This window comes from Trematomus bernacchii, unplaced genomic scaffold (genome assembly GCF_902827165.1).
Source record: "Trematomus bernacchii unplaced genomic scaffold, fTreBer1.1, whole genome shotgun sequence".
Classification (NCBI taxonomy): domain Eukaryota; kingdom Metazoa; phylum Chordata; class Actinopteri; order Perciformes; family Nototheniidae; genus Trematomus; species Trematomus bernacchii.
Genome location: NW_022987739.1, coordinates 14,364,113 through 14,389,786, shown reverse-complemented (window position 1 = coordinate 14,389,786; position 25,674 = coordinate 14,364,113). Strand labels below are relative to the sequence as shown.

General features: G+C 42.5%; 2 protein-coding genes across 5 annotated transcripts in view; one reads left to right on the top strand and one right to left on the bottom strand.

Moving 5' to 3' along the window:
• tprb (translocated promoter region b, nuclear basket protein) overlaps nucleotides 1-19,134 on the top strand; it is a 21,647-nt gene extending 2,513 nt beyond the window's left edge. Inside the window, exons 8-52 of one of the 4 annotated variants that reach the window (XM_034146954.1) lie at nucleotides 132-212; nucleotides 537-624; nucleotides 782-922; nucleotides 1,036-1,139; nucleotides 1,380-1,577; nucleotides 1,660-1,767; nucleotides 1,869-2,095; nucleotides 2,273-2,436; nucleotides 2,620-2,762; nucleotides 3,138-3,286; nucleotides 3,389-3,551; nucleotides 3,640-3,774; nucleotides 3,856-3,996; nucleotides 4,247-4,415; nucleotides 4,928-5,094; nucleotides 5,413-5,565; nucleotides 5,758-5,874; nucleotides 6,295-6,498; nucleotides 6,710-6,897; nucleotides 7,046-7,193; nucleotides 7,424-7,561; nucleotides 7,726-7,857; nucleotides 7,978-8,108; nucleotides 8,220-8,430; nucleotides 8,589-8,735; nucleotides 9,179-9,377; nucleotides 9,509-9,702; nucleotides 10,070-10,143; nucleotides 10,335-10,528; nucleotides 10,662-10,952; nucleotides 11,340-11,491; nucleotides 11,608-11,682; nucleotides 12,104-12,292; nucleotides 12,411-12,563; nucleotides 13,530-13,623; nucleotides 15,400-15,548; nucleotides 15,759-15,827; nucleotides 15,941-16,023; nucleotides 16,270-16,379; nucleotides 16,610-16,708; nucleotides 16,857-16,995; nucleotides 17,390-17,511; nucleotides 17,608-17,703; nucleotides 18,246-18,314; nucleotides 18,842-19,134. In XM_034146954.1, the coding sequence (XP_034002845.1) occupies nucleotides 132-212; nucleotides 537-624; nucleotides 782-922; nucleotides 1,036-1,139; nucleotides 1,380-1,577; nucleotides 1,660-1,767; nucleotides 1,869-2,095; nucleotides 2,273-2,436; nucleotides 2,620-2,762; nucleotides 3,138-3,286; nucleotides 3,389-3,551; nucleotides 3,640-3,774; nucleotides 3,856-3,996; nucleotides 4,247-4,415; nucleotides 4,928-5,094; nucleotides 5,413-5,565; nucleotides 5,758-5,874; nucleotides 6,295-6,498; nucleotides 6,710-6,897; nucleotides 7,046-7,193; nucleotides 7,424-7,561; nucleotides 7,726-7,857; nucleotides 7,978-8,108; nucleotides 8,220-8,430; nucleotides 8,589-8,735; nucleotides 9,179-9,377; nucleotides 9,509-9,702; nucleotides 10,070-10,143; nucleotides 10,335-10,528; nucleotides 10,662-10,952; nucleotides 11,340-11,491; nucleotides 11,608-11,682; nucleotides 12,104-12,292; nucleotides 12,411-12,563; nucleotides 13,530-13,623; nucleotides 15,400-15,548; nucleotides 15,759-15,827; nucleotides 15,941-16,023; nucleotides 16,270-16,379; nucleotides 16,610-16,708; nucleotides 16,857-16,995; nucleotides 17,390-17,511; nucleotides 17,608-17,703; nucleotides 18,246-18,314; nucleotides 18,842-18,891 (6,348 nt within the window). In that variant the 3' untranslated portion in view covers nucleotides 18,892-19,134. Of the gene's footprint in view, nucleotides 1-131; nucleotides 213-536; nucleotides 625-781; nucleotides 923-1,035; nucleotides 1,140-1,379; nucleotides 1,578-1,659; nucleotides 1,768-1,868; nucleotides 2,096-2,272; nucleotides 2,437-2,619; nucleotides 2,763-3,137; nucleotides 3,287-3,388; nucleotides 3,552-3,639; nucleotides 3,775-3,855; nucleotides 3,997-4,246; nucleotides 4,416-4,927; nucleotides 5,095-5,412; nucleotides 5,566-5,757; nucleotides 5,875-6,294; nucleotides 6,499-6,709; nucleotides 6,898-7,045; nucleotides 7,194-7,423; nucleotides 7,562-7,725; nucleotides 7,858-7,977; nucleotides 8,109-8,219; nucleotides 8,431-8,588; nucleotides 8,736-9,178; nucleotides 9,378-9,508; nucleotides 9,703-10,069; nucleotides 10,144-10,334; nucleotides 10,529-10,661; nucleotides 10,953-11,339; nucleotides 11,492-11,607; nucleotides 11,683-12,103; nucleotides 12,293-12,410; nucleotides 12,564-13,529; nucleotides 13,624-15,399; nucleotides 15,549-15,758; nucleotides 15,828-15,940; nucleotides 16,024-16,269; nucleotides 16,380-16,609; nucleotides 16,709-16,856; nucleotides 16,996-17,389; nucleotides 17,512-17,607; nucleotides 17,704-18,245; nucleotides 18,315-18,841 lie in introns of those variants that run through there. The other 3 variants (XM_034146955.1, XM_034146956.1, XR_004557194.1) reach the window with 3 other exon arrangements.
• prg4b (proteoglycan 4b) lies at nucleotides 18,677-25,674 on the bottom strand. The gene is made up of 13 exons (XM_034146957.1): nucleotides 25,598-25,674; nucleotides 25,425-25,503; nucleotides 24,940-25,056; nucleotides 24,612-24,734; nucleotides 24,045-24,101; nucleotides 23,418-23,477; nucleotides 22,011-23,324; nucleotides 21,455-21,541; nucleotides 21,141-21,277; nucleotides 20,852-21,008; nucleotides 20,536-20,643; nucleotides 20,034-20,162; nucleotides 18,677-19,251 (listed from the first exon to the last, which is right to left on the bottom strand). The coding sequence occupies exons 2-13, from the start codon at nucleotides 25,489-25,491 to the stop codon at nucleotides 19,142-19,144; spliced, it is 2,466 nt and encodes an 821-aa protein (XP_034002848.1). The 5' UTR covers nucleotides 25,492-25,503; nucleotides 25,598-25,674; the 3' UTR covers nucleotides 18,677-19,141.

The window sequence follows — 25,674 nt, the reverse complement described above, 5'->3', positions numbered from 1 at the left end:
ATCCTGTCTTGTATTTACAGAGAAACAGGAATTCAGTTTTTGTCATTCTGTATATTTTGCGACAAACTGACCAGTATTGTTGCGCTCTTTAATCATGTTTAATTGTTTGACTGGATCTTTGCTTTTTCTAGGCCAAGGAACAACAAGCCACCATGGAGGAAAAGTACAGAAATGAGCTGAATGCCAACATTAAGCTTTCCAATCTATACAAGGTATGTATACGCATGACAGCAAGCTGATCTGGCTTGGGCTTTTGTAACACCAAGGCCTTTACTATCAGTGATTAACTTCAATTAATGTCCATGGAGTGTCACTATTTCTAATTTCCAGATTCATTCAGCACACATGTCTTCTTGCTGATTTGTTTGTACAAAACATTGCTTATTTTTTCACATGAAACAAAGTGCTTTAAACAAAAAAGGTTGCATATTTCTTTCACCTGTGGTTATATTAGCAGGCTTTATATTAACCATGAACAATATGGTTTACACTTTAGCATTATTTTGCCAACTCTTACCGTCTTGTTGTGGTGACAGGGAGCAGCAGCGGATTCTGAGGCAAAAAGTGACGAGCTGACTCTGGCAGTGGAGGAACTGCATAAACTCCTGAAGGATGCTGGAGAAGGTGCAAAGCTTTAAAATAATTATCACATTATTTAGGATTTGCCTTCTACTGAGATGGAGCGAGTTTACATTTTTTGTTAAGCTTAATGGTTTATCTTTTAATTTAACTTCCAGTTGGTATTCCCTGACATTGACTCACTGTTCACTTTCTGCCACAGCCAACAAGGCTCTTGAGGAGAAGTTGCAGGATATGAATGGTGCCACAGACAAGAGTGTTGCTGAGCTAAAGGAGAGGATCCAGGTTCTCGAGAAAGAGCTGGACAATACCAACGAGCTGCTATCAAGTTCCACACTTAGAGGTTTGTTGGGTTGATTGCTGTACTTGGTTGAATTTAAAATAAGCAAAAATCACGCCTTGTAGGGGATTTCTTTAAATGACCTGTGATCTCTCCTCTACTTTTTGATTGTCCAGGTCCTATTAGTTCAGCATCTGTGATATCAGAAGAACAACTGACAACAATGTCTCCAACAGCAGCTGCTGTGTCTAAAATCAAGCCTGGCATGAGGCTGACAGAGGTATGTGATACTAAATTCAAATACCACCTTATTTTATTAACATTAGAATTTGGAAATATGTCTGGGAATTCCTGATGAAAATGTGTTTTTATATCAATTTAGGTACAATATACTACCACAATAGATTTCAAATACTAATGCATGTTGTTCATTCTATAGATTATTTTTACGATGAAAGCGTTGAGCTTATTTGTATTTACTGGTCATTTGTACTTACTTCGATGGCATCTGCATTTTCAGTTGTATACAGCATATTTGGAGAGCCAGGAGCATCTGCAGCTGGAGCGATTGGAGAACAAGCGGGTCAACAAGTACCTGGATGACATTGTGCAGGAAGTGGAAGCCAAAGCCCCTATCCTCAAACGGCAGAGGGATGAACATGAGCGCATGCAAAAGTCGGTGACAAGCCTTTCTGCTAAGCTGGAGCACGCTGTTATGGTGAGTAAAGTAAATGATACACTGTGACTGCCTCACATTATACCTTCTGCCCATAACACGATATATTTTTTTTGTTTTACAGGAAGTTCACCGTCTTCAGAAGGAAGCTGATGAAGCTAACAAACGCTCGTCTGTTCTGGAAAGGGACAACCAGAGATCTGAACTGCAGCTAGGAGACATGGCTCAGCAAGTGGGTTCTTACTCTCTTCTCCCAGTTATTTTGCATGCATTTTATAATATAATATTTCCCCAATATCTTATTGTCTTGCCTGTCTTGGTCTTTTCTTCTAGGTGCGTGTGCTGCTCATCGAGCTGGAAGAGGCTCGTGGAAACTATGTGCCTCATGAGGACGATGGGAGCTCAGCTGATGTCAGCAGCACATCAGAAGTGATCAGCCAACACTTGGTGACCTTCCGCGGTGTGGAGGAGCTGCAGAAGCAAAACCAGCGTCTTCTAGTGGCCCTCAGGGAGCTCAGTGAGGCCCAGGAGAAAGAGGAGATTGAGACCTCTGGCAGCAAGTACGTAACACTGTGCTGATTTATCTTTGTTTCTTGCAATCAACTCACAGAAGTGAGGGTTAGGTAACTGAATGTTTTGGGTAATTTCTTGCTACTGATCAAATTTGGGGAAAAGGAATGCTTAAGATCAAGAGTGCTTAGGACTGGGCTAAAGCTAAGAAAGATGATCTGTTACAGGCGTGGTGAACTGGAGCAGAGTTTGGGTAAAGCCCAGGTAGAGCTGGAGTCTCTGAGGGAGCAACGCGGCCAACAGATAAAGATGACTGAGTCCATCGTGAGGCAGAGGGACATGTACCGTGTGCTGCTGGCTCAGGCAACAGGAGTCAGCTTCCCTCAGCAAGGTCAGAGATACACCAAGTGACATACTTGACATACTTGACGATACATCCTGTACATAGCAATTTACTGTTACAATGTTGGTTCAAGGCTAATAAAAGTAGCGTTTTTGGTCAGATGGCAATGGCTGATAAAGTGTTGTGAAGATGTTTTTCTATTTTGCTGAACTTCTGAGTGTTTTCCTAAAGGTACACCACCTGAGGATTTCTCCCTGACCTCCACCCCCGGACGCTCACCAGCAGCCATTCCCACCTCAGGAACACCCACTGCACTTGTCTCCATGACAACAGATTCTACTGAAGCCTTAGAAGCCAAGGCAGCTTTGCGACAGGTGAGCAAACACATCCCTATTTTTTATAATGTTAACAATGCAACATTCTTTACACAGCTAGCTTCTGCTGTATCTTTATCATTGAACATAGCAAAGCTATTTGTGGATCAGCATTTATGGACATTGTCAGCTACTGCAAGCACCCACTGCACGTATTGCACTGATGTTAAGAAAGCAAATCATCAGATAATGTAATTCAGTAGATTAGCAGTGATGTGTTATAAAACCACAGTTGCAGACCCCGATTTCCTTTTGCTGTTGCAATTTGTCTTTGCTAGCAGTCCTATATGAATAGGTTAAAGGCCGGTGTAACGTGCTTTTTTTTACTACTACACTATGCTGACTTAAAGTAAAGGTGTCTGGTTGGCTCTGTAGTTGCAGGAGGTGTTCTCCACCTATAAGAAGGAGCGCATGGAGAGTGACAAGGCAGTGACTGGGCAGGGCGAGAAGCTCCAGGAGCAGCTCTCAAACCTCCACTCCCAGAATGCCAAGATATCCACTCAGCTGGAGTTTGCCTCCAAGAGGTAAGTTAGTTTGAACAAAAAAAATCTATTTTACTTAACAATAATTTTGTATAAATAATGCAAAAGACAGCACTAAAAACAATGTATTTCTCAATATATCAGGTATGAGATGCTGCAGGACAATGTTGAGCGCTACAGGAAAGAGATTGCTTCCCTCAGAGAGAAAGAACAGAAGACTGCTGCTGCCGCACAGAAGCACGAGCAGACCATACACTCTTTGAATGAGGATTTGAGAGCTGCCAAAGAGAAACTATCCATGGCTGAGGTTTGTCTTTTTTCCAGCAACCTTTTATGTGTTCAGCATTATTGGGGGAATTATAAAACTATCGAGAATTCTCTCCCTCTAATTTCAGGGCCATGTTCAGAGCATGCGTAAGGAGAGAGACATGCTGAAACTGGTGGAGTCCAGGCTGAATCAGGAGAAGGAGTCACTGCAGAGCCAACAACAGAGCCAGAACATGCTGATGACCAACCTCCATGCCATACAGGTATTATAGAAGTATGAAATGTCACTTATTGTCTCAAACACACACAAACAGTCCAAAATGTAAAGTTCTGTGTGCTTCCAGGCCACTCTTGAGCGTTCAGAGACTGATACACGTCAGCGTTTGAGTGACCAGTTGGAGAAGCAGGAACGAGAGATCTCCCAGCTGCAGAAGAGGCTGGAGAACGAGGTGGAACAGCGCCACCTGCTCAGCAGAAACCAGGAGGTAAGGATTCCATTGAAAGGCTGTTTTCTGCTGAAATACGAACTAACAATGTCTGCCTTAGTAATTTAGACGTTTTAAGGTGTACTGATAAATGAGTATTGTTACTGTGTTTAAGGAACAACTTACAGCCTGTTTTAATCTTGAACACACACCCTTTACAAATAAAAAACCAACAACTGTCAAACCAGATACAAATAGCAAAATTAAATAGTTTACTTACTTCTCAATGTCGCTCGTCCCTCATGCACAGATCCATCTGATGGACACAAAGAGGCAGCTGGAGATACAGGCTCCGTTACACCAGAAGACCAAAGAGCTGCTGAATGCTGCAGAGTTTGAGCTCAAAACCCTCAGAATGCAACTCGGCAGCGGCGAAGCACGTCACTCCCTGAGCTCCCCATCCACGCCTGTTCTCAGAGGTTGGCACAAACACACGCATACAGGAATATTTGCGCAACACAACAGCACAATACACAGGGGAATCAATACGGTTGTAATAAAATCCCATGACCAGTAAGATTTAAGCCAAATGTCAACATCATTGGAAGCCTAATTGTTAATGGCTTCGCATTAAGTCACTTTTTGTGTAATTATTGTGCTTTACAATCATCTTTTACATGTTAGTTTTTGCATTTAAAGGCACTGTTGATTGTTGTAGTGAAATTACCAAGTTTTAAACTTGACCTCCTTTTTTTTTTAATGCAAGGATGGTATGGTCTCACTATTGTTTAGATGGGATCCAGTACAAAAATAAGAGACACATCTTTAGTCATTATAAAACATCTGAGCCACACTTTTTTTGTTGTTGCCGTTAGTGTGTTTAAGGCACAAACCCTTTTAATTGAATGGGTCCACAATCCTTACCCTTATTGTGCTGTTTCTCGTGATGCTGCGGTCAAACACGTCTGTCTCTGATCCTTGCTGACTTCAGGCTTGCCAGGTTCAGATCAAGACCGAGAGGAGCTACAGGGCCGCCTGCGGCTGGCTGAAACCCAAGCAGAGGAGCTGGCAGAGAGCCTCAGGGCCGCCACCTCCAGCATGGAGCAGTACAGAGCCATGGCTCAGAGCATGGAGGAATCCCTGGACAAAGAGAAAAAGGTACACGATAAACACAAGAGCCTGTCAGTGGTCCACATCTCCTCAAACCATTGACCACACCCACAGCAAAAATACTTTGAAGATTTAAATATAATGTATGTATAAATAATTGTGAGGGCAATTTCATGGGAAGCAAATCTATAGGTAATGCTCTGGCACAAATATAAAAATAATTTATATATAAAGACAACATTTCTGCACACTGTACGCACTCAGTTTGTTTAAAAATGTGTTGACAAGCAGATATTCATGTATCTTTGATCAAAAGATGATTGCTGGCTTTCTAACATTTAAAATGTGCGCATGCCTAATGACCAGGTGACAGAGCAGGCACGCTCGTCCATCGAATCCCGTTTGAAGGAGGCTGAGAAGCAGCACCAAAAGCTGGAGGAGCAACTTCTGGAGGCGGAGAAAGAGAAACAAAATTCAGAGGAGCAGAAGAGAAGAGCCCTGGCCTCTCTGGAGGAACAGGTATACACAATCTCATATCATTAGCACATTTGACACTTACTAAGTCTCAATGCTACAGATTTAAAAAAAACATCTGTTCACATCAAGTCTTCCGTCACTACGTTTGATCCTCCTGGCACTTTTTGGTGATCAGTTATATTCACATTATGCAAAGAACACCGTTCATTTTCTGTTTTTCTTTGTGTCTGTTAGATGGAGAGTCTCAGGAGGAGTCTCAGCAGTGCCCAGGCTGAGCACCAGGCGGTGCTGCAGCGCGTGGCTGTAGCCGAAGCTCAGCAGCAACAAGCTCTGCAAGACAGCCTGGAGCAGGTAAGAAGCAATTGGAAGATGAACAGGAAGGAATATGACCAATATGAGACTTTCTTTTCTCAAATATGTTTAGAAACTGCCTTTAATCAACCACATCTTCTCATGCCTACATTTGACCCATACATTTGACATAAGAGGATTTCTTAAACTTTGTACAACTATAATTTAAAATCAGGAATTCTTTACATCATGTTGTATTCCCTCAAACCTTTAAATCTGTATTGGACTTATTTTTCTGCGTCTGTTAGGGAAGAGCCTTTTTGGTTCAGCAAGTTGCAGCACCACCTATTGAGTTTTGAAGCGATTTGAGCTTTTTCCACCTGATAGTGCATCTACATTTTCTAATGCACAGCAATTACAACTGCAACAAGATGATATAACATGCAATGATGAACTCAAATCCTCTTCCCCATTTCCAAGGCTAAGCTGGCAGCCGAAGCCCAAGATAAGTATGAGCAGGAGATGTTGCTGCATGCGGCCGACGTGGAGGCCCTGCAGACCGCTAAGGCTCAGGCCCTGCAGGCCGTGGAGCTCCGCCTGCAGCTGGACGAGAGATCCCAGAGGGTCGGTGCTGAGCTGCTGGAGGCCAGGGTCTCCTGGGAGGAGCAGGAAAAGATCATCAAGGTGACGACCAGACCGGATAAGACAAAATCAAAGGGACATCTGTTGCATAGTCTCCAATTTTTTTAAATGTAATAAGCCCTCCTAAAACATTTATTTCAGGGCAGTTTGATTTCATCATAGTTTTAGGGGCCATGCTTTTTGCTCCACCACATATTAGTATTATAAATTGGCCATTACATTTTCATTCTTCATTTCTTTGCGCTTATTACAGGAGGAGATGGCGAAGACGGAGAGCCGTCACGATGAGTTGCAGAAGCAGAACACTCTCCTGCATGAGCAGATCCAGACCATGAGCAGGAAGATGGCCGACACTCTGCAACGTGCTATCAATGAGAGTCCCATGAACATCTCTCTGACTGAGGAGGGCAAATCTCAAGACCAAGTCCTCGAGATTCTCAGGTAACGCACCTCGCGAATCTGTGTTTTGATTTTAGAATCAACATAAAAATAAATAAAGCATAGAGTTCGGACATTGCTAATATGCCATGCAAAGGCTATTATTCTGATGTTGTTCTTCACTTTTTTCTCAATTTGTGCGCTCTCCCAGGTTTGTGCGTCGGGAGAAGGAGATTGCAGAGTCTCGTTTTGAGGTCGCCCAAGGGGAGACCTTGCGTCACCGCCTGAGGGTGGAGCACCTGGAACGAGAGCTGAAGGAGATGCAGGACAGCTTGAGTGCCGCAAAGGAGAGGATGCAGGTCTGTTTGTGATCTCACTGACACTCCTTTCCCCTAAAATATCTTGTTTTACTTTTCTTTGCCAGACAATTCATATTTTGAATTGCAAGAATGAGAATATCTCTTTTAGCACATTGTATTGGTCTGTTTTCTTTAAAATACACAAGACCTGTATCTAACCTGGCCACTCAAATGTGAGATAGAAATAGAAATACAACGTGTATCTTAAACCCAACTCTAATCTTACTCAGGTCACAGCGAAGACCCTGGCGCAGCACGATGAGCTGATGAAGAAAACTGAAACTATGAGCATCTTGATGGAGACCAACAAGATGCTGAGAGAGGAGAAAAACAAGATGGAGCTGGAACTTCAACAAACCCAAGCAAAAGTATTGTTTACATTTTGTATTAAATGTACTTATAGTAATTCCTTTTAGTATACTCCGCTTTATTCAGTTATGTGGGAGGATATACTCATGGTTTTTGCAAACTTTTGAACACCTGAGTGAAACTCCAACTGCAGACTGTTTCAACTGATCTTTCTGTGTTTCAGTTACAAAAGCTGCAGTCAGACATCATGCCACTACAGCAGGCCAACTCTGAGCTGAGCGAGAAGAGTGGCATGCTGCAGGCGGAGAAAAAGATACTGGAAGAGGACATCAAGCGCTGGAAAGCTCGGACCCAGGTCAGTGAAAAGACAAGAAGGAGAAAGCCTGTAAATGATGCATGTAAGAAGGGGAGAAATATATCCTTCTTTGGAGAGTAGATTCTCTTCTAATGACTATCTTGTCAATCGTTCTCTTAGCATTTGGTGAGCCAGCAAAAGGATTCAGATCCAGAAGAGTACAAGCGTCTGCACTCGGAGAAGGAGGTACATCTGAAACGCATTCAGCAGCTCACTGAGGAGAGTATCCGACTCAAAGTAGAGGTTGCCAGGTAAGACACTGTATCACGATGCAGCTATTGAACTAAGTGTTTACCTTGTCCAAACCCTACCAGTCATTTTTTTGCCACTTTACAATTTGTTGTTGCAATTTCTCTTTATAGGACGAATACTCTCACAGTGTCTCTGCAAAGCCAGATGCAGAATCTGCGTGACAATATGAGTAAAATAAATGAAGATAGGAATACACTGAAGAAAGAAGTGGAGGCCAAGCACCAGGAACTCCAGGAGAAAGTGCGAACTATCACTCAGGTCAAGAAAATTGGACGTCGCTACAAGACTCAGTATGATGAACTCAAGGTGGAACATGACAAGGTGAGCACTCGGTATTTCTTAATCTCACTGCCTCTATCTGTAATCCAAAGGTTTAAACAAAAAGGACATGGTTGTACCGTTTGTTTCAACCCATTTTTGTCTAAAACACACCCTTATGTGAGCATACTAATTTATCTTTCATACTGTGTTTTCTCTAGTTGGTGGCTGAGGCGGCAGCAGGCCCATCCCAAGAAGAGGAGGCTCGTCAGGCCTCGGTTCAGGAGCTGCAGAGCCTCAGAGACTCTCTGAGCCAGGCTGAAGCAAAGACCAAAGAGCTAGAGGGGCAGCTGGAGAACATCAACAAGGTTAACCCAGAAGTTTCAGCATACCTTTTTAAAAGAACTGTCCATTCTGAAGTTTAAAGACTAAAGAAGACAACTGTCAGAGATGGAGGCCATGCTTATCATTCACTGTTAGCTGACTGCTTATAGCTGGTATATTTAACATAATTAACAAAGTACTTAGGATCGAACAAAAATCAGTTGTCAAATTTAATTATTATCCAAGTTGCTATTTTTCTGTTGAAGTAAAAAAAAAAAGTGCAATGCTGTAAAAGTCTTCTGCAGCTTTAAACATCTGCTCAAACTAATTTTTGTGTTGGAGTTTTTGGTCTCTTTTTCAATTTTACTGCAAATGTAAATTGGTTTCGGCCTTCTTGATAACATTTTGGTCGTAGACACCCCCCGATAGGCTTGTCTTTTCAACATGCACACATTAATTAGTATCTTGTCTTTCTGTCCGGCCTCAGGTGGTTACGGAGCGTGAGACTGATGGGCGAAACGCCCAGGAACAGGCCTCCAGGCAGCAGGCAGAGCTGACCAGGCTGAGGCAGGAGCTGCAGGATAAATCCACTCAGGAGGAAACGCTGAGGCAGCAGATGACTGAGAAGGAGGACAAGACCAGGAAGGCCATCGTTTATGCCAAGCAGAAGATCAACAATCTCACAAGTGAGAGGGTGTTCCTCTTATTACAACCATGAACATGTCCTTCTTTTATAGATTCCTCTTTATGTTTGCCACTATTCTAGTGTTGCTTGTTTAGTTACTTTGAATCTAAGACCCAAATGATTTACGTCCAGACTCCAAAGACCAGCTTCAGAAGGAAAATGAGGAACTGAAGCAACAGCGTGAGGAGCTGGAGGTGCGAGTGAGCGCTCTCAAGTCTCAATACGAGGGCCGTCTGAGTCGACAGGAGAGAGAGCTGAGAGACCTGCGAGGCCAACAGGAGAGACAGGAGCAGAGAGACGAGCCGGCCGAGGCGGGGCCCAGCAAGGTACGCTCTCACAATTTCTTTTGATTTAACCGGAAGTACTAAAACAGCAGAGCAGATACTGTTGAGCCAATCTTGCTGTTGGTAAATGTTTTACTCATTAGTGTTTGGGAAACATTCAGTCATGATTTAATGCAGGTTCCTACAAACAAACATATGTTACTTATAACAGCATTTCTCTTGACAAATGCAGGCCAATGCTAAAAACAGGTTGTCAAGAATAGAAGTGGAACCAGTAGTGTATTTTCTTTTTTTACCAGGGCAGCATATCAAGTGACGTTTGTTGCACATTTTGTGAAAATACTGTATTGTACATCTGCTCCTTGTTGGTTTCCATCATTACTTTTGCCCTTCTGTTCTGATTATTTAGACCCAGGAACAGCAGAGGAGCACAGAACAGAGACAGATCAGTCTGAAGACCACCCCAGCGGCAGACAGGGGCAGGTAAGATATGACCATTTAAAACCGATAATTGATGATACGTTTCCCCTGCAGTGCCACATGAGTGTATAGAAATTAACACAGTTGGAGTTCTGGGATGCTCTGAAGTGCACCTGCTTTTAATTGTTATTTTTAAATGTAAATGCATACATTAGTGAAGTCATAATTGATGTCCTTATCTTTGCGTCTGTCAGTGCCAGCACATCCGAGCCTCCAACAGCCAACATTAAGCCCACACCTGTGGCGACAGGCAGCAAGCAGCCTGTCAATCCTGGGAACAAACCCACTCCGAGAGCTAGCATCCGGCCCATGATTACCCCAGCCACTGTGCCCACGCCAACACCCACGGCTACTGTCATGCCAACCACACAGGTGGAGAACCAGGAAGGTAAGACATAAGCTTCCAATGTAGGAATCAACAATTGTAAATATATAACTTAATAAAGGACTTTTCCCTGTGAGTTTGTTTAGTCCAATTTGAAAAGTAAATTATGTTTCCCACTAATGTAATTCCTCTACAGCCATGCAGAGTAGCGAGGGCCCCCCGGTGGAGCATGTGACTGTGTACGGCAGCGCCAGCGGCTCGGTGCGCTCCTCCAGCCCCAACGTTCAGACCACCTTAGCGAGCCCCATGCTGAATGTGCAGCAGACCCAGACACAGGCCACAGCCTTTGTCCAACCAACTCAACAACAAAGCGTGAGCCATGCAGAGCCAGCCAATCAGGAGCCACCACCCGTGGTCATCGAGGCAACACCTAGCCCGCAGGTGGAATGGCCTTCAACGTCCTCCAGCTCCTCTGTGTTTGGGACTGGTGAGAAACCGTACTTTCTTTTAAATTATGATGATTGTAGCTTGATTTGGAATAGTATTTATAATTTGACGTATTTCATGTAGATAGTAGGATGGGAAAAAACACATTTTGATGAGAAACAAAAGAGAGACAAGAGTTCAATGTGGTGTTGATTAAGTTTATGAAAATGCACTTTTTTGGAACTGTCATACAATATGGGAAACTAATTCCATTTTTCATAATTGCTACAGATAACAGAATAAAATAGATTGCAGGCCCACATTTCTGGTACAGCAATCCAGTCTGAGCCACACCGAGTTAACGTTTTTTTTTTACTGCTTTTGAAAAGAAAAAAAGTTGTATTCTCAGTGGAGATAAATCTAAACAAAATCCATGCCTTATCTCTAGTTTCAGCAACGCCCGGGAGCTCCATGTCAAAGAGGCCTCGGGAGGAGGAGGAGAGCACCACCATGCTCACTGACACAGACTCCACCCAGGAAGATACCTCCCGGGCTCCTATACCTAAGAAGCTACGCATCATCCAGATAGTGGGTCCAGAGGTGAGAAGGAGGGGTCAAATATAGAGATCTTAATGCGTGTTTTCTTTGTTTTTATTCATCTGAAAACTAGCACAGTGATGTCATGGCCCTCATGAAGTGTTTTGTGTTCCCCACAGGAGGAGGTGCTGGCCGGGGACAGTGCTGAGGCTGAGGTGCCAACAGACAGTCAAGACGGTGCAGAAGCAAGCCAGGTAGGCGTAGTAACACATCCCAAAGACATCCTTAATAATATCTCATAGTAATAATGTTGTTAGTATGTCCTAATGTTATTTTAACATTGTTTCTGGTGGACGGAGCATCTTCTCTCAGTTGGAAACATTTTTTCTTTTTCTTTTCCGCACGTGTTTAACACTTCCTGCCATTGGAGTGGTTATGGCCTGCAGCATGTTTATTATTTTTAGCTCTAGTCTTACAATGAAATCGTATCTCTGGGAAACCATGTTCCGGTAAACTCAGTGTAACATGCAGGAGTAGTTCAAGCAGAATGAAATGATGATTAATACATGTTGATATTTAATGTATAATTTTGTATGCAAGAGTTGTTTTTTTAACGTACAGTTTTAAATGAGTGGAATGCATGTTGTTCATAGTGTCCATTGTTCCGCCCTGCAGACGGAGGAGTTTCAAGAACTGGACGAAGGAGACGAGGGTGCTGGCTCCCAGTCCGTCATGATGGAGCAAGAGGTCACCCTGTCCCAGCGTGGCACCCCTGAACCGCTGCTGCACGAAGTAATCGTCATAGTAACAGACACAGAAAGTGAGGAAGAACAGGAAGATGAGGAAGAAGAGGAAGAAGAGCAGGTAGGGAGTTTCTGTTGAGCATTTTAAAGTACAGTATGCAAAGTGACATTAGACTGCAATCAGAATTTTAAAAGGACTCTGTTTCATGCCACTAATGAATGCACCCAACTAACTGCAGGATTACGAAGAGGAGGAAGAAGAGGAGGAGGAAGATGAAGAGGACGAGGAGGAAGACGAGGAGGAAGACGACGGAGAGATGGTGGAGGAAGGAGAGGACAGTAACGAGGGCAGCGGAGACGGCAACGAGGCGTACGAAGGAGACGACACAGAGGTCTGATTAGCCGTGACACATGCTAACTCACAGCAACAGCTCTGACCTTTCACACACTCACTCCCACACACACTCTCACATCCAGTACACCGTGTTAACCCCCTTCTCACACTTTCAGTCAAACCTTTACGTACCTTTTCCAGCTCTCATACTCAGTTTTTCCACACTGTCATTTCACGGTCACTTCATTATGCCGCTGTTTCGTAACTCTGTCTGTGTTAAAGCTGTGCGTGTGTGTTGACTTTGGTTGTTTAGCCTTTTACTCTTGTCTTGGTTGTGCATGTTCAGTGGGATGAGACAGTGTCTGCAAAGGGACCGCTAACAGTCTTTCACTTGAAATCTAGATGTGTGAACAATTCAATTCCCATTTCGAGCATTAACAATAATGCATAAGGCTATGATCGGTGATGGGCCTGCCAAATATGTATTTGTGTGGTGTACAGTTTGTTATTCCAGTATTACCCATACTTTGGGGAACTGCCACAGTTTTACAATGAACAAAACATATTTTTTACACTTCTCAGCATGTGGACTTGTTAGCCCTTGCTGGCGAATTTCGTGATTTTCTTGATCCAACGTACCTGTCTCGTTAACAAGTCTTTGTAGGGCTGCCTTTTTTAAATTGTGAATCAAAGTTTGCCTGCTGCCTGGCTTAGGTTTGTAACATTTTAAATAAATGTATATGAAGGAGTGTTTTCATAATTTCTGGCCCTTTCTGAAGGGCATTTTGTTCCATATAGGGACAAAATGAATCATCATCTGTATGTGCTGTGTTGCCAGCATAGTGTGTGAAAACCATCCCATAACCTGCTTCCTCTAATTTGTTCTTTTTTACACACATCTTCATCTCCTTCCCACTTTTTTATTTATTTACCCCATTTAAACTTTTAAAACTCTTCTTGTGGTTCTCCTTTTCACTGACCACCCTTTCTCTTAATGTTTTCCTTTTGATCTCTCCTCTCTCAGGGAGCTGATGTAACGGACCCGGGCACGGAGACAGAGGAAAGTTTGGGGGCGTCTGACTCCACCCAGAGGCCGGCAGATTCCCAGACAGCCAGCTGTAAGATCCAGGAAACCCTTTCAAACGCACATCCACCTCAGACTCACTGCATGCTCTCACAAACTGTCCCGCCATTCAATTAGTTATCTGACACTTGACGATGACTATGAAAGATGTAATATGTTGTTTGTCTGAAGGGAAGAGTGCTTCATGTGTTAGCAAATAAATTCAACTAATACTCTACCGAAATACAATAGACCAGCGGTTTTCAAGTGTGAGGCGCGCCTCCCCGGGGGGGCGCCAGAGAGCTTCAGGGGAGGCGCAGCGTGAGAGGAAAATAACGAGAAACAGTGAAATCTAGCTAGTTAACTTCAGCTAACTTTATGCGAGCGGCAACATGGATCGATTTTTAGCGAAGTTACCTAAAGTGTGAGAGGAGACAGCGTCTGGCAGAAAACGTCACTTGCACACTTTTGGCTGTCTGTGGAGACCGAGTTCCCCCACCTCGTCAAAAAGACTGTAAAAGTGCTCATTCCCTTCACCTCCACCTACCTGTGTGAATGCGGGTTTTCCGCATTGACTTTGATTAAAAGCAAGTAGCGGATCTACCGGGGTGGCATGGGGTGGCAACTGCCACCCTAAAAATAGCCTCGCCACCCCAGTTGGCAGCTTTGTTTTTGAAATAAAAGTTGTGGCTCATCGGACATTTATGAGAGAAAATCCCTAATGTCTGAGTGAAAGTGAATGCAGCACAAGACGCGAGCCTTGTAACCATAGGCTTGTAACCCCTCCCCCGGCCCTGGCGCGAGCTTGGAAATTGATTGTCTGCGATTTCATTTGAACGGGACGGCGCAAAACGAGAAGCATTCGGACCCAATTAGACGGAAGGAATGAGGTATTTGCGGTCTACAATGACAGAGAAGAGACTGTCAAGTTTGGCTGTACTCAGCATTGATTCAAAACGCACTAAAGCTTTGGATCTTAATCAGTTTGTGAGGCGTTTTGCTGAACAAGATGGTAATCGTCGCATTCAGCTGTTATAGGCATGCCAACTTGATGCTCTGCTCACGGATGACTCGATGAGCATAACAAACGGTTAAGATGATGACCTTACGTGTGTAAATATATTTTTTTCTTTGTGGGGGTCTGCCCCCAAAAAACGTTTAAGTCCTGAGAAAGTCAAATAAGACGGTGTGTAAAACTACACTGCCCAGCCAAAAAAAAGTAACCACTTTGATTTAACTAGGCCAGTAGGTAAGGACTTTCCACTGGATAATAATACCCCTGCATTATAGCAACAACAACAACAACAACAATAATAATAATAATAATAATAATAATAATAGCAATAATAATTGGGAGGGGGGGGGCGCAGCTGTTGTGTTCTCTGAGGGGAGGCTCACCTTCCCACACTTTGAAAACCCCTGCAATAGACCAATAAGGGGCCCAAAGTCACTGTAGTACAACTTTTAAGATTGATTAAATAAGGGAACCAGCAAGATGAAGTGTTTTTTTTATTTTAACTATTTCATAAATCCACTCCTTTAACTGATATACTAATATAACCGACCACTTTTTTCTTGAGAATGCATAATCCCCTCAAATCATATTGACGTTCCCTTATACAGCTTTAGATTGTAAAGTAAACACTTTTTTTTTATTTTAACAAAATGTGTCTTTTCCAACTCTGAATTTGAGTGTCTATAATTGAACAATAAATGCAATGGTTGGGTTTTCTGAAGGAGGCTTGTTCTGAATTCTTACAGCTCTGATCAAATGTATTTTGTTTCAAACAAAATGGATTTCTGTTTTATTTGAGCATTTTTGTTGTTTTAGTTGAGAGCACTGCAATGGAGGCCTTCTCTACTGATCAACCTATCACAAGCTCTGGTTCTCGGATGCCCCAATCTCCACGGAGACCAACACAACAGCTGCCCTCTCGAATGAGCATCGCCCTGACATCAGACCTGGGACCACATGCTCAGGTAAGAAGGAAGACTAATCTTTCCTAATAAATAAATATAACTTTCCTCGTAGGGAAAAGAAGAAAACTAAATTTAAATAGAAAACATTGTTACTAAGATATTTAAGTTACTCTTTCAAAAGTTAGTTTTCACAGTATTTATCTTGGGTCATCTCTGTGTAAATCAAAAGCAAAGCTCTGTTAATCACATGTTTAAAATGTAACCTCACAGCGTAACCCTGTCCGTCGTCAGTCAGTGGGAAGAGTGCCTCAGCTCACCCCCGGGGTGCAGGGCACTTCTGTAAGTCCTCTAAAACATCAGAGAATTTACATCCATTACATTATACATGAAACCTTCACTCTGTTCAGTGCGTGTTTTGTATCTAACGCTTTCTTCCATCTCTCCCGTTGCAGCAGCATTTCTTTGTTGATGATGACAGTATAGTGCCCTGCACCCCCACTCTGGTGGTGCCGCACCGCTCAGAAGGACTTGACAAGTAAGTCTCACACACATAGACGGAGACAAGCACGTCACAACGCTCAGGATAAACGCCTGTAATGTTGTTTATTGGTTACAAAACCATTGCTACTTGATCAGATATTATAATTGCAGGGTAATTAGATACTGCATAAATAATGTTGTTGGTTGCCTCTTACACTGTTTCTATTTAAATATGTACTACTTTAGTTTATAATTTGAGCTATAACTAAAACGTAAAATATGTTTTATTTATTTTTGTTAGTTCTTCCCAAGTGGCTGGTGTGCCTCGCTTCAGGTTTGGTTTTTCAGACGACAGCCCTCAGACCAGCTTGTCCTCACACTCTGACCTGGGACAGCTCGCATCACAAGGAGGTACAGCACCACCGCATGCAGAGATACAGATTGTGTACAACAGCATTTAACACCCCAAGGAAACAAAAGAAAATGCAGAATGGAAAAAAAAAACATTTAATTTCTTATTTTAAATATATACATTTAACAGGGGCACATGTACTGTAATTTGTAATTAACAGCTAAAGCAATCAAATGCCGACATGTGGTTTTTTTTCACAGAGCGTAAAACTTTTTTTTCTTGTCTTCAGGTCTTGGGATGTTTGAAAGTCCCTTGTTCCTAGCACCTCATGAAGAGGAGTCGGGTGGACGCAGCGTTCCCACCACACCATTACAAGTTACAGCACCAGGTATCCGCCTCTGTCTGTTCTGTCTCTCTACCGACACACCCTTTTCTTCCACGTACTCAACACAGTTTCCAGGAAGCCGGAATTCACAGATTTAAGAGTGCTAACAAAATCAGCAACTTTATCTTGTGTTTGTGTGCTTCTGTTCCAGTAAATATCTTCTCAGAGGCTCAGTCCGACTCCACTGAGCACGCCTCTCAGTCGGTTCCCATAGTGAGCATGTCCACGCCAGGAGGCGCCGGCTCGGGGGAGGACAGAGACGACGCCCTCCTGGAGCCAGACTCTGATCGGTGAGGCTCACTCCTCTCTGCTGTTTGTCAATCATTTCATTTCTTTTTTTTGACTGCTGCTGGAAATCAGACCTCGCAGTCGGCAAGATTCCCCCTGCCCTTTTATCAGCAAATCTTCTTTTACTGAAAATCTTTGTATCTTTTCAGTGTTAGTATTTAAAAGACGTAAAAGACAAATCTTTCAAAGTTATCCCTTTTTCCCATAGGTAACTGGACATTTTTGGGGGGAAACTAGGACCCCAAACGTTTTTGAAAATTGACAGTCTTTGATAATGCTTGAATCTTTATACATGTTTTGCAAGAATAGGAACTGATATTTTATAACTTGGCTTTCTAACTCAAACAAGTTTCCGTATCTATCGCCCAACTCAACTGTGTGTTGTGTTTATTGCAGGCCCAGTGGAGATCTGTCAGGAGATTCAGTGGTCTCTCAGGGGGATGTGGAGGAGTCAGGTCAGCAGTCTGACAAGGCCAGTCTCCCCTCCACCAGCCAGGAGCCCCCCTCCAGCTCCACAGGTACACTGCAGCCTGCTGACTGGGCCGATTTAAAAATCACTTTATGGATCCTAATGAGTGTTCAGTTCTGATTGCTATGTTGTTTAATTATTCTAGATACAAGGAGTGCTACACCTCGACCCTCCAGACCTGGATCCAGCAGACAGCTGCAGCGCTGGCCCGAGCACCGTGGGGGCCGCATGAAGAGAGGGGGTAACAATGAGAGCACACTCACAGGTTGGGGGGGTGATGGAGCAAATACTGCTTTTGAGCATAAAACTATACCAGGCCCATAGTGGCTTTGGGCTTATTAAGTCCATTGCGTTTTTGCAAGATGCTACATCAGGGAAGAAAAAAGAAATGTCTCAAACTCAAATCAATTATCACAAATGTATTTTAGATATTTGCACATGATTTAATATTGTGAATAACAGCAGCAGAAGAAAATTATGTTTAAAACATGTGTACCACAGGATAATCATGACTGATCAAAGTATTCGTAACAAGATAAGCGGCTGAATCAATGGAGGAATATCCTGTTTCTTCCTGAGAGACACTACAGTTTTAGCACAGTTTTTAATAAGCGTCCTGCAAAGTTGTGTGGCTGTGCGCTCTCCATACTTTGATGTCCAGAAATGTTATTTGGCTGGTCATACCACACTAGTTTTGTTTTTACGATGCCAATTAAGTCTGGTTCCAAGCAGCCGAATGTGATGCTGTTTCACAACATGTTTGTCTTCTCACATCAAAATCAGCAGCCTGTGAGGTGCCAAGGTGGCCTAGGGGCTCAAGGCTGTCCATGAACCACAACCACCATTTTTCTGGTCTGGGACCTTCCTTACACTACATACAACATGTCTCATTTTCATTTTCATCTCTCTCCAGTTTTAGAAAAAACAAATATTATAATGGGCAGCGTTAACCCGTTACTTGTTTATATACGAGAGTTTTATATGAATGTCTCAAACAGAATTACCTTATTTAACGTCAATCAGATATAAAATAACAGATTTCCAGACTGTTACCGACATGAAAAACAAACTAAATATAGTATAATTACTTACTAATGTATTACATTAAAATATTATTGTAATTTGTTGAATATTATTGACTTATTTAAAATGCACATTATTAGCAGTGCAACATTTTTTATGACGGCTATACATATAAATTCACACACAAAGCATTTGTTTCATTCATGGCATTTAATTCATGTTTGTGTGTTAAAATGCATGTTAATGAGAATAACAGATGAAACATTACATGTTATACACGTTTTATACAGCCACTGTACAGAATCTTTACATCAGTATAGCAGGCTTAATTTGAACAAAATATTTTATCGTTACAGGTCAGGGATTTCCTTCTCGGGGTTTACACGGAAGACGATTTGCGAGATGAAGCACTAATCAGAGGACTTCGAGACGGACGTGACTGGAGTAGATGTCATTCCCTTTTAGAAACACATTACACATTTTCCAATCGGCGTGCTCAGATTCTGTATTCAGCTTTGATGGTGTTTACTTGTTCTGAAGCCTGTTGTTTTTAGTTTTGCTTTACTACTTTAAAGTACCTTTTTGTAATCAGTCCATGCTGGAGCGGTGTGGTTTATGAAGAATGTAATAAAACTATAGGAAAACAAAATCTTTCATCAGACTTTCTTTTGGCATTTGAAGAAATCTCTACTCTGAGGTGACTCGTTGGCTGTCGGCGCAGGAATGACGGGACGTGCCCCGCCGATCCTCACGTTGTAGGACGTGGCTGCAAAAGAAACAGAAAGAAACATTAGGCATTTTCGTTAATACATCTTGTACAGGATGGCCTTTTATACCCATCTACATGCCAGTTTCCATTTTAGTCAGCATGAATTTGGCATGAAAAGAATCTCATGCATCTGATAACAGTCTTGAGTTTTAAACAACATTAAATTGGATAGCTTTTGGCCACAGTTGGACATAAATCTTAATAGCTGAAGGTTTCCTTAAATGACAAACGACTAGACTGTAAACCCCTCCTGTCTTGATGCATCACGCAGGCTTAAACTGAGTCTGTTTTTCACTCAGACAGGGATTACAGTATTCTTTGTACAGTATGCATCGCCTTTAAATCTTTTACTGTGGTTACTTTATAACAAACTTGAGCTGTAGGTGAATAGCCACCACCCTCAATGGCCTTCACATCTGCCTAATATCCCACCCCACCCTGACACACACCCAGACACACATGGTCCTCATTAGGCATGTCTGACCTGAATGAGGCTAACAACAAAAAGTCAGACAACAGACTGACGTTTTGTCCACAATTACTACTTAAAAACTACTTCATCCTATTTTATTTAACAGGCTGTGTTAGGAGCTAATCCAAAATAAGGCAAGGAGCCCTGTCTTTACTAATTCATATAAATGTAGGCTTTGTGTGGAACACTGCCTAAAACTATACTATACCTTCTTTCTTACTAGACTGATCCTAGAGCAAATATCCTGAAATAAAACTGAAACTTTACCCTTAATCTGTTTAAAGGAGATATATATTAAAGTATTTACATCTGGAGAAGACATGGTATTTGTATCCATCCCGTTCTGTGCGGCTGGGGACAGACACAGCAGCTGTGATGGTCGAAGGGAAACCTCTCCATGATGTCCGGATGTTGATGGAAGGCCCTAAAAGAGACACTGAAATCAAGAGTTGAGAGGAAAATTAGATGATTTGTTCAATGGTTGCTGCATATTTATGTATTCGTTTTTCCATTCTTCTGCTTAACAGTTGCAGTCCCATAAACATCCCACAGCCAACTTATTTCCACTTGCAAAGTATTTATAAGGTAGACCTCGCTGCACCTTTCACCTCCACAAAGGCATGACTCACTTTTTCAGAGAATGTCATGTGTTGCAACTCAAATAAAACATGTTTACGTGAGCTAAGTAAATCTTGGACAATATTCACCCAACACAAAATCATGTCGCGTACAGATGACAACAATAAGGGAATTGATGACATTGTTAAGAAGAATTTATGTAACACCATTTTGTATAATTCTTAGAATACCTGCTCGTCGGACCACTCTGCTGCGGACTGTGTAAACAGCATTGTGGACTTTCCTGCCACATGTTGGACTGGTGCCCAACTGGTAGGAATATTTCTGCACAGTTCCCCCTGAAAGTAACAGTCAAATTTCAAAATATATTAATTCAAGGTTCAAGGCTTTTATTAGTCATACGTACATAGCTACAGTGTAGTTATGACGATGAAAATCTTAGGTCACAGGCATTACCATTCATTAAGGTCATTAGAAAATGACAGTAACATAAGCAATACATAGACTAGACATATATCAAGTAGCTTGTAACAGCAGTTTTTTTACCTCTTTTGAAGAAGTAAACAGACTCTCTCCTGCTCTGGTACTGAGGGACAGATAGAGCCGCTGTGATTTGGCCACGGAGCCCATCAAAGCCCACTTGAACAACCTTTGGATAATGAGGGTCCAACAAACCATTTTCATATCGCCAGTACTGGGGTCCCTGCAAAAACACAAAAACATTAAACCCCAGGCGAAAAAAAGAGAGCCTAATTAAAATCCTGATATAGTGCAAATAGGCTCATCCATGAAATCTTTAAAATGCAGTCACTGGTGTCAAGATAAGAAAATGTACCTTAAAAATGTATGTTTTGCCCTGGCAGTTGCAGCGGGTGAACGCAGTGTCGATGGGGGAAGGGACCCCCCACACCTGTGTGATGCTCTGAGCCGGACTAGGCACCATGTATCTGTCAACAAGCCAGAAGTAGTGTCCTGGAAAGTAAAATAGCAGATAAGTCATTTGTATCTTAATTGTTGTTACTGTCAACGTTATACACAGAGTACATTCTTTATTCATGTTTAGCTGTACTTTTTTTGTTTTCTTTTCTGCATCAAAAAACGTAAAAGTATTACAAGCTTTTATATAATGTTCAGATGGCAGACCCTCACCTCTGAAAACGACCATGGTGCCGTTCCTCAGTGTAGTGACTGCGCCAACCGGACGTCCGCTGCACAGATTTGTATCATTGCTGTCATCTGAGAAAAAGGACAAACTATGTGAGAATAAACATCTCTTTGGATAAAAAAAGCAATAATACAAAGAATTGTGCAATAACTGAGTTTACTAGGTGCTAAATATATCGTGTTGTGCTCCAGGAGCTCTGGGCACTTTAAAGTATCCGAGCTTGCCAATTTCAAAAGAGTGTTTGATTAATTTGCAGAGTAGGTTAACAACCACCTCCGTCACTTAATATAATGTTGCCCTGCTTTGAAGCATGCTTTATTCACCCAGAGGGATAATGTCAAAACAACCAAGCTCATAAAGCTGGCTGAGATCAGTAAAAGAAATACCCAGAATATAGAGGCTGCAGAGCCTATGGAACAACATTTCAATACTTACAGTGAAAATTCTCTTCTCAGAGTCACATAAACCATCTTTAAGGCAATTTGTTTTTCTTGGGTGTTTTGTTGAGAATGTGAACCAGAAATAAGAAAGGTTTCTAACCTGCTTGGTAGTCTTTAGGATTGTCTATGGTGAGGGTTTGCGTGGGGATCAGAGGCTTAGTCTCAGAATTGGAGCTGGGTTTAGGTGTCGTTGGTTTAGTTTGTGATGGCTTGTTTGGAGCTGGTTTGTCTTGGGGTTTCGGGGTGGCTTCAAGTGGAGTGTTTTTGGTGGAGTCTGGGGTGACATCAAGCTGATCGGCAGTAGGGTCTGGGGTAGCATTAGGAAGATCGGCAGTAGGGTCTGGGGTAGCATTAGGAAGATCGGCAGTAGGGTCTGGGGTAGCATTAGGAAGATCGGCATTAGGGTCTGGGGTGATATTAAGCTGATCGGCAGTGGGGTCTGGGGTTACATTAAGTTGATCGGCAGTTGGGTCTGGGGTGACAACAAGCTGATCGGCAGTGGGGTCTGGGGTTACATTAAGTTGATCGGCAGTTGGGTCTGGGGTGACAACAAGCTGATCGGCAGTGGGGTCTGGGGTTACATTAAGTTGATCGGCAGTTGGGTCTGGGGTGACATCAAGCTGATCGGCAGTAGGGTCTGGGGTTACATTAAGCTGATCGGCAATAGGGTCTGGGGTGACATCAAGCTGATCGGCAGTAGGGTCTGGGGTAGCATTAGGAAGATCGGCAGTAGGGTCTGGGGTAGCATTAGGAAGATCGGCATTAGGGTCTGGGGTGATATTAAGCTGATCGGCAGTGGGGTCTGGGGTTACATTAAGTTGATCGGCAGTTGGGTCTGGGGTAGAATTAGGAAGATCGGCATTAGGATCTGGGGTAGCATTAGGAAGATCGGCATTAGGGTCAGGGGTAGCATTAGGAAGATCGGCATTAGGGTCAGGGGTAGCATTAGGAAGATCGGCATTAGGGTCAGGGGTAGCATTAGGAAGATCTGCAGTGGGGTCTGGGGTGACATTAGGCAGATCGTCAGTAGGGTCTGGGGTAGCATTAGGAAGATCGGCATTAGGGTCAGGGGTAGCATTAGGAAGATCGGCATTAGGGTCAGGGGTAGCATTAGGAAGATCTGCAGTGGGGTCTGGGGTGACATTAGGCAGATCGTCAGTAGGGTCTGGGGTAACATCAAGCAGATCAGCAGTGGGGTCTGGGGTAACATCAAGCTGATTGACAGTAGGGTCTGGGGTAACATCAAGCGGATCAGCAGGGTCTGGATCCTGGGTGGGTTCAGTAGATATTTGATCCAACACGCCAGCTGTGGACAACTCATAGCCGCTGGTGCTCTGTGGGACTGGACCTGCCTCCGGGTCCTCAACTCCATTGTTGGAAAACTCATCAGTGGGAAAAATCTGGTTGTACATATCTAGAGGAATGTGGGAGAATGGCACACCTGGATGTCATACTAGTGAAAGTTTACTGGTGGAAAAATAGATAGATTTATTACATCATTGCTCACCATCACCAAGATCATCTTGTGGATTTGATGTTGGACTGACCAGTGGAATAGAATTGTCATCTGTGGACAAATGAGGCAACATTAAATATAAATGTCGTTGTTTGCCATTGCTGACACAGTCATTTAATCCTCACTACCTATATTTTCCCTGCATTCGTTTTTTTGAACATCACTGACTGAATGTCTTGAAATTCCAGACGGAAATCTCTCAATGGATGCAAGAGTATCTCCACCCACCAATCAATTCCAACGAACCCCTGAATTAAAACCTGAAGAAAATGTTCTGTGATCCTTTCTTGGATTCATTTTGTGCTTTCCTCTCTTGTGACTGAGCCTGTGCCCGTTACCCTCCTACACACTCTCATGACCACACTGCTTCCTTGTGTTTCTTTTGGCCCCTGCAGCTTGTGCTCTTGGCTTGTTCTGGTGAGACTTGGCCCTCAAAGCAAACCACAGCAACAGAGCCACAGTGTGGCAGTCCAGCGTAAACATCTTCCTGCCGTCTTCCTGACATATGCCTTTTAAATTCCACTGAGTTCAGCTTATAATCATTATCATATTTAAGCAATCTTAAACAAATAGCTTTATGATTATGGGTTATTTATAAAGTTAATTTCCACAAGTCACCTGCATGGTTTTCCTCACTGAATGTAGAAGGATCACTTGCATCATTCAATGTCGGCTCTGTGAGAAAATGTATAAAGGTTAAAAAAAAAAAGTGAACCCTGTAATAAACAGTTTTCTCAATCCTTAATGACAAAGATTCGCCGTACTGCCAAGTTGAAAATACCTTTTGGCTTGTTATCATTTATGCTATCACATGAATTAGCCTTCACTGGTGCTGATGTACTGGCTGCTCCACTGATTTTCTCTGTGGTAATTATCCAAAACAGAAAATAATGTCAAATGCATCGGTGCAGATTACTGCATGCATTGCATGCTATTTCACATGCTGGTGGACATGCCATTCAACATTAATCCTGGCTTCTATGCGCTTCATGCAGATGTACTAATCTCAAATGAAAATGATTGCATGACAACTGAAAAAAAGGTGAGGGCTACCTTTACACGGAGGAACTATAATAATAATGTTACTGAGTGTGAAACTGTAAAACTAAAAAAAAGTCACGATTAACAAAAAAATAACACACAAGCACACACAAACACACACACAATCATGCTGACAAGGCTTACCGTCTGCATCACAGTGCAGATTACGATCAGGACAACACTGTTTGAATTTAACACAGTCAGAGTCGCAGCTACACAGACGGCCTCTTTTGAAGCCTTCGCCACACCGTCCTTTACAGGAGCTTTCTGTAGCACACAAACACAACAGACTTGTACAAAGAGACTACATATGCTGATTATATTAGAATTTTGGTTTTAGCAAACTTGGGGAATAGGTAATACATTTTCATGAAAACCTTTTCAGTAACAAAAATCTTTATCAAAGACTGTACAATGAAACCAGAGTAGTTTTTGGTATTTATATATGTAAATCAGAAGGAAAAGCTCTCACTTGTGGTGCATTGGGATTCATAGTCTCTGCAGCACTCTTCATACTCCAGGCAGCCATAATCACACTGGCACATGTTACCCCTGTAGTACTCAGCACCACAGCGACCTTTACAGCTTGCTGTTTATGAGAAAGAGCACATGGAAAAAGAAAAGAATATCAGAGGGACAATAAGGCATCTGTGCCTTTAAAGATTTTCATCAACTTCGGTCTAATAATGTCTGACGACATCTGTGTAAATAATAAAGCTGTGCCAGAAATTGATTTTTGAATAGGTGACAAATAAAAACAGTTTGACCCCTCTCTAGAAAATAATTAATAACAAAGTAAACATGAACAAGTACAACATCAGAAAACACACAGTTAATTTCAGGAAAGTGCTTCATAAAAGCACATTTCTTTCAATCAAAAACTTCAAATCATGTGAATGATACATTTCAGTTAAAGGTTTCACGATGCAAAACAAATGTCACAGTAACTGTACTCACTCTGAGCTGCGCCAAATGTCAAAGCACATGCCAGCAGAGTAACAGCACAAAGTACAGGAGAAGACATCCTTCAGTAAATCTGAAACCAAGCATAAGACACATAAAGAATAAATAAATCAGAGTGTATTCACGCTCATGACTGAAAATCCTGAATGAAGGGAGAGGTAACCTACCTTGTGTGAGCCTCTGTCAGAGTCCTGCTGGAGGTTGGACTCGGCTGCTTTTAAAAGGCTGAGAGGGGCCGGCTGAC

What these genes read in the sequence shown, in the direction of transcription:
- prg4b (XM_034146957.1), bottom strand. Translation starts at nt 25,491, where the DNA reads ATGTCTTCTCCTGTACTTTGTGCTGTTACTCTGCTGGCATGTGCTTTG. An exon ending in TCTGCACTGTGATGCAGACG is followed by an intron (nt 24,102 to 24,611) that starts GTAAGCCTTGTC and finishes ATTTTCTCACAG; the next exon opens with AGCCGACATTGAATGATGCA. An exon ending in CACCATGGTCGTTTTCAGAG is followed by an intron (nt 21,278 to 21,454) that starts GTGAGGGTCTGC and finishes TTTACTTTCCAG; the next exon opens with GACACTACTTCTGGCTTGTT.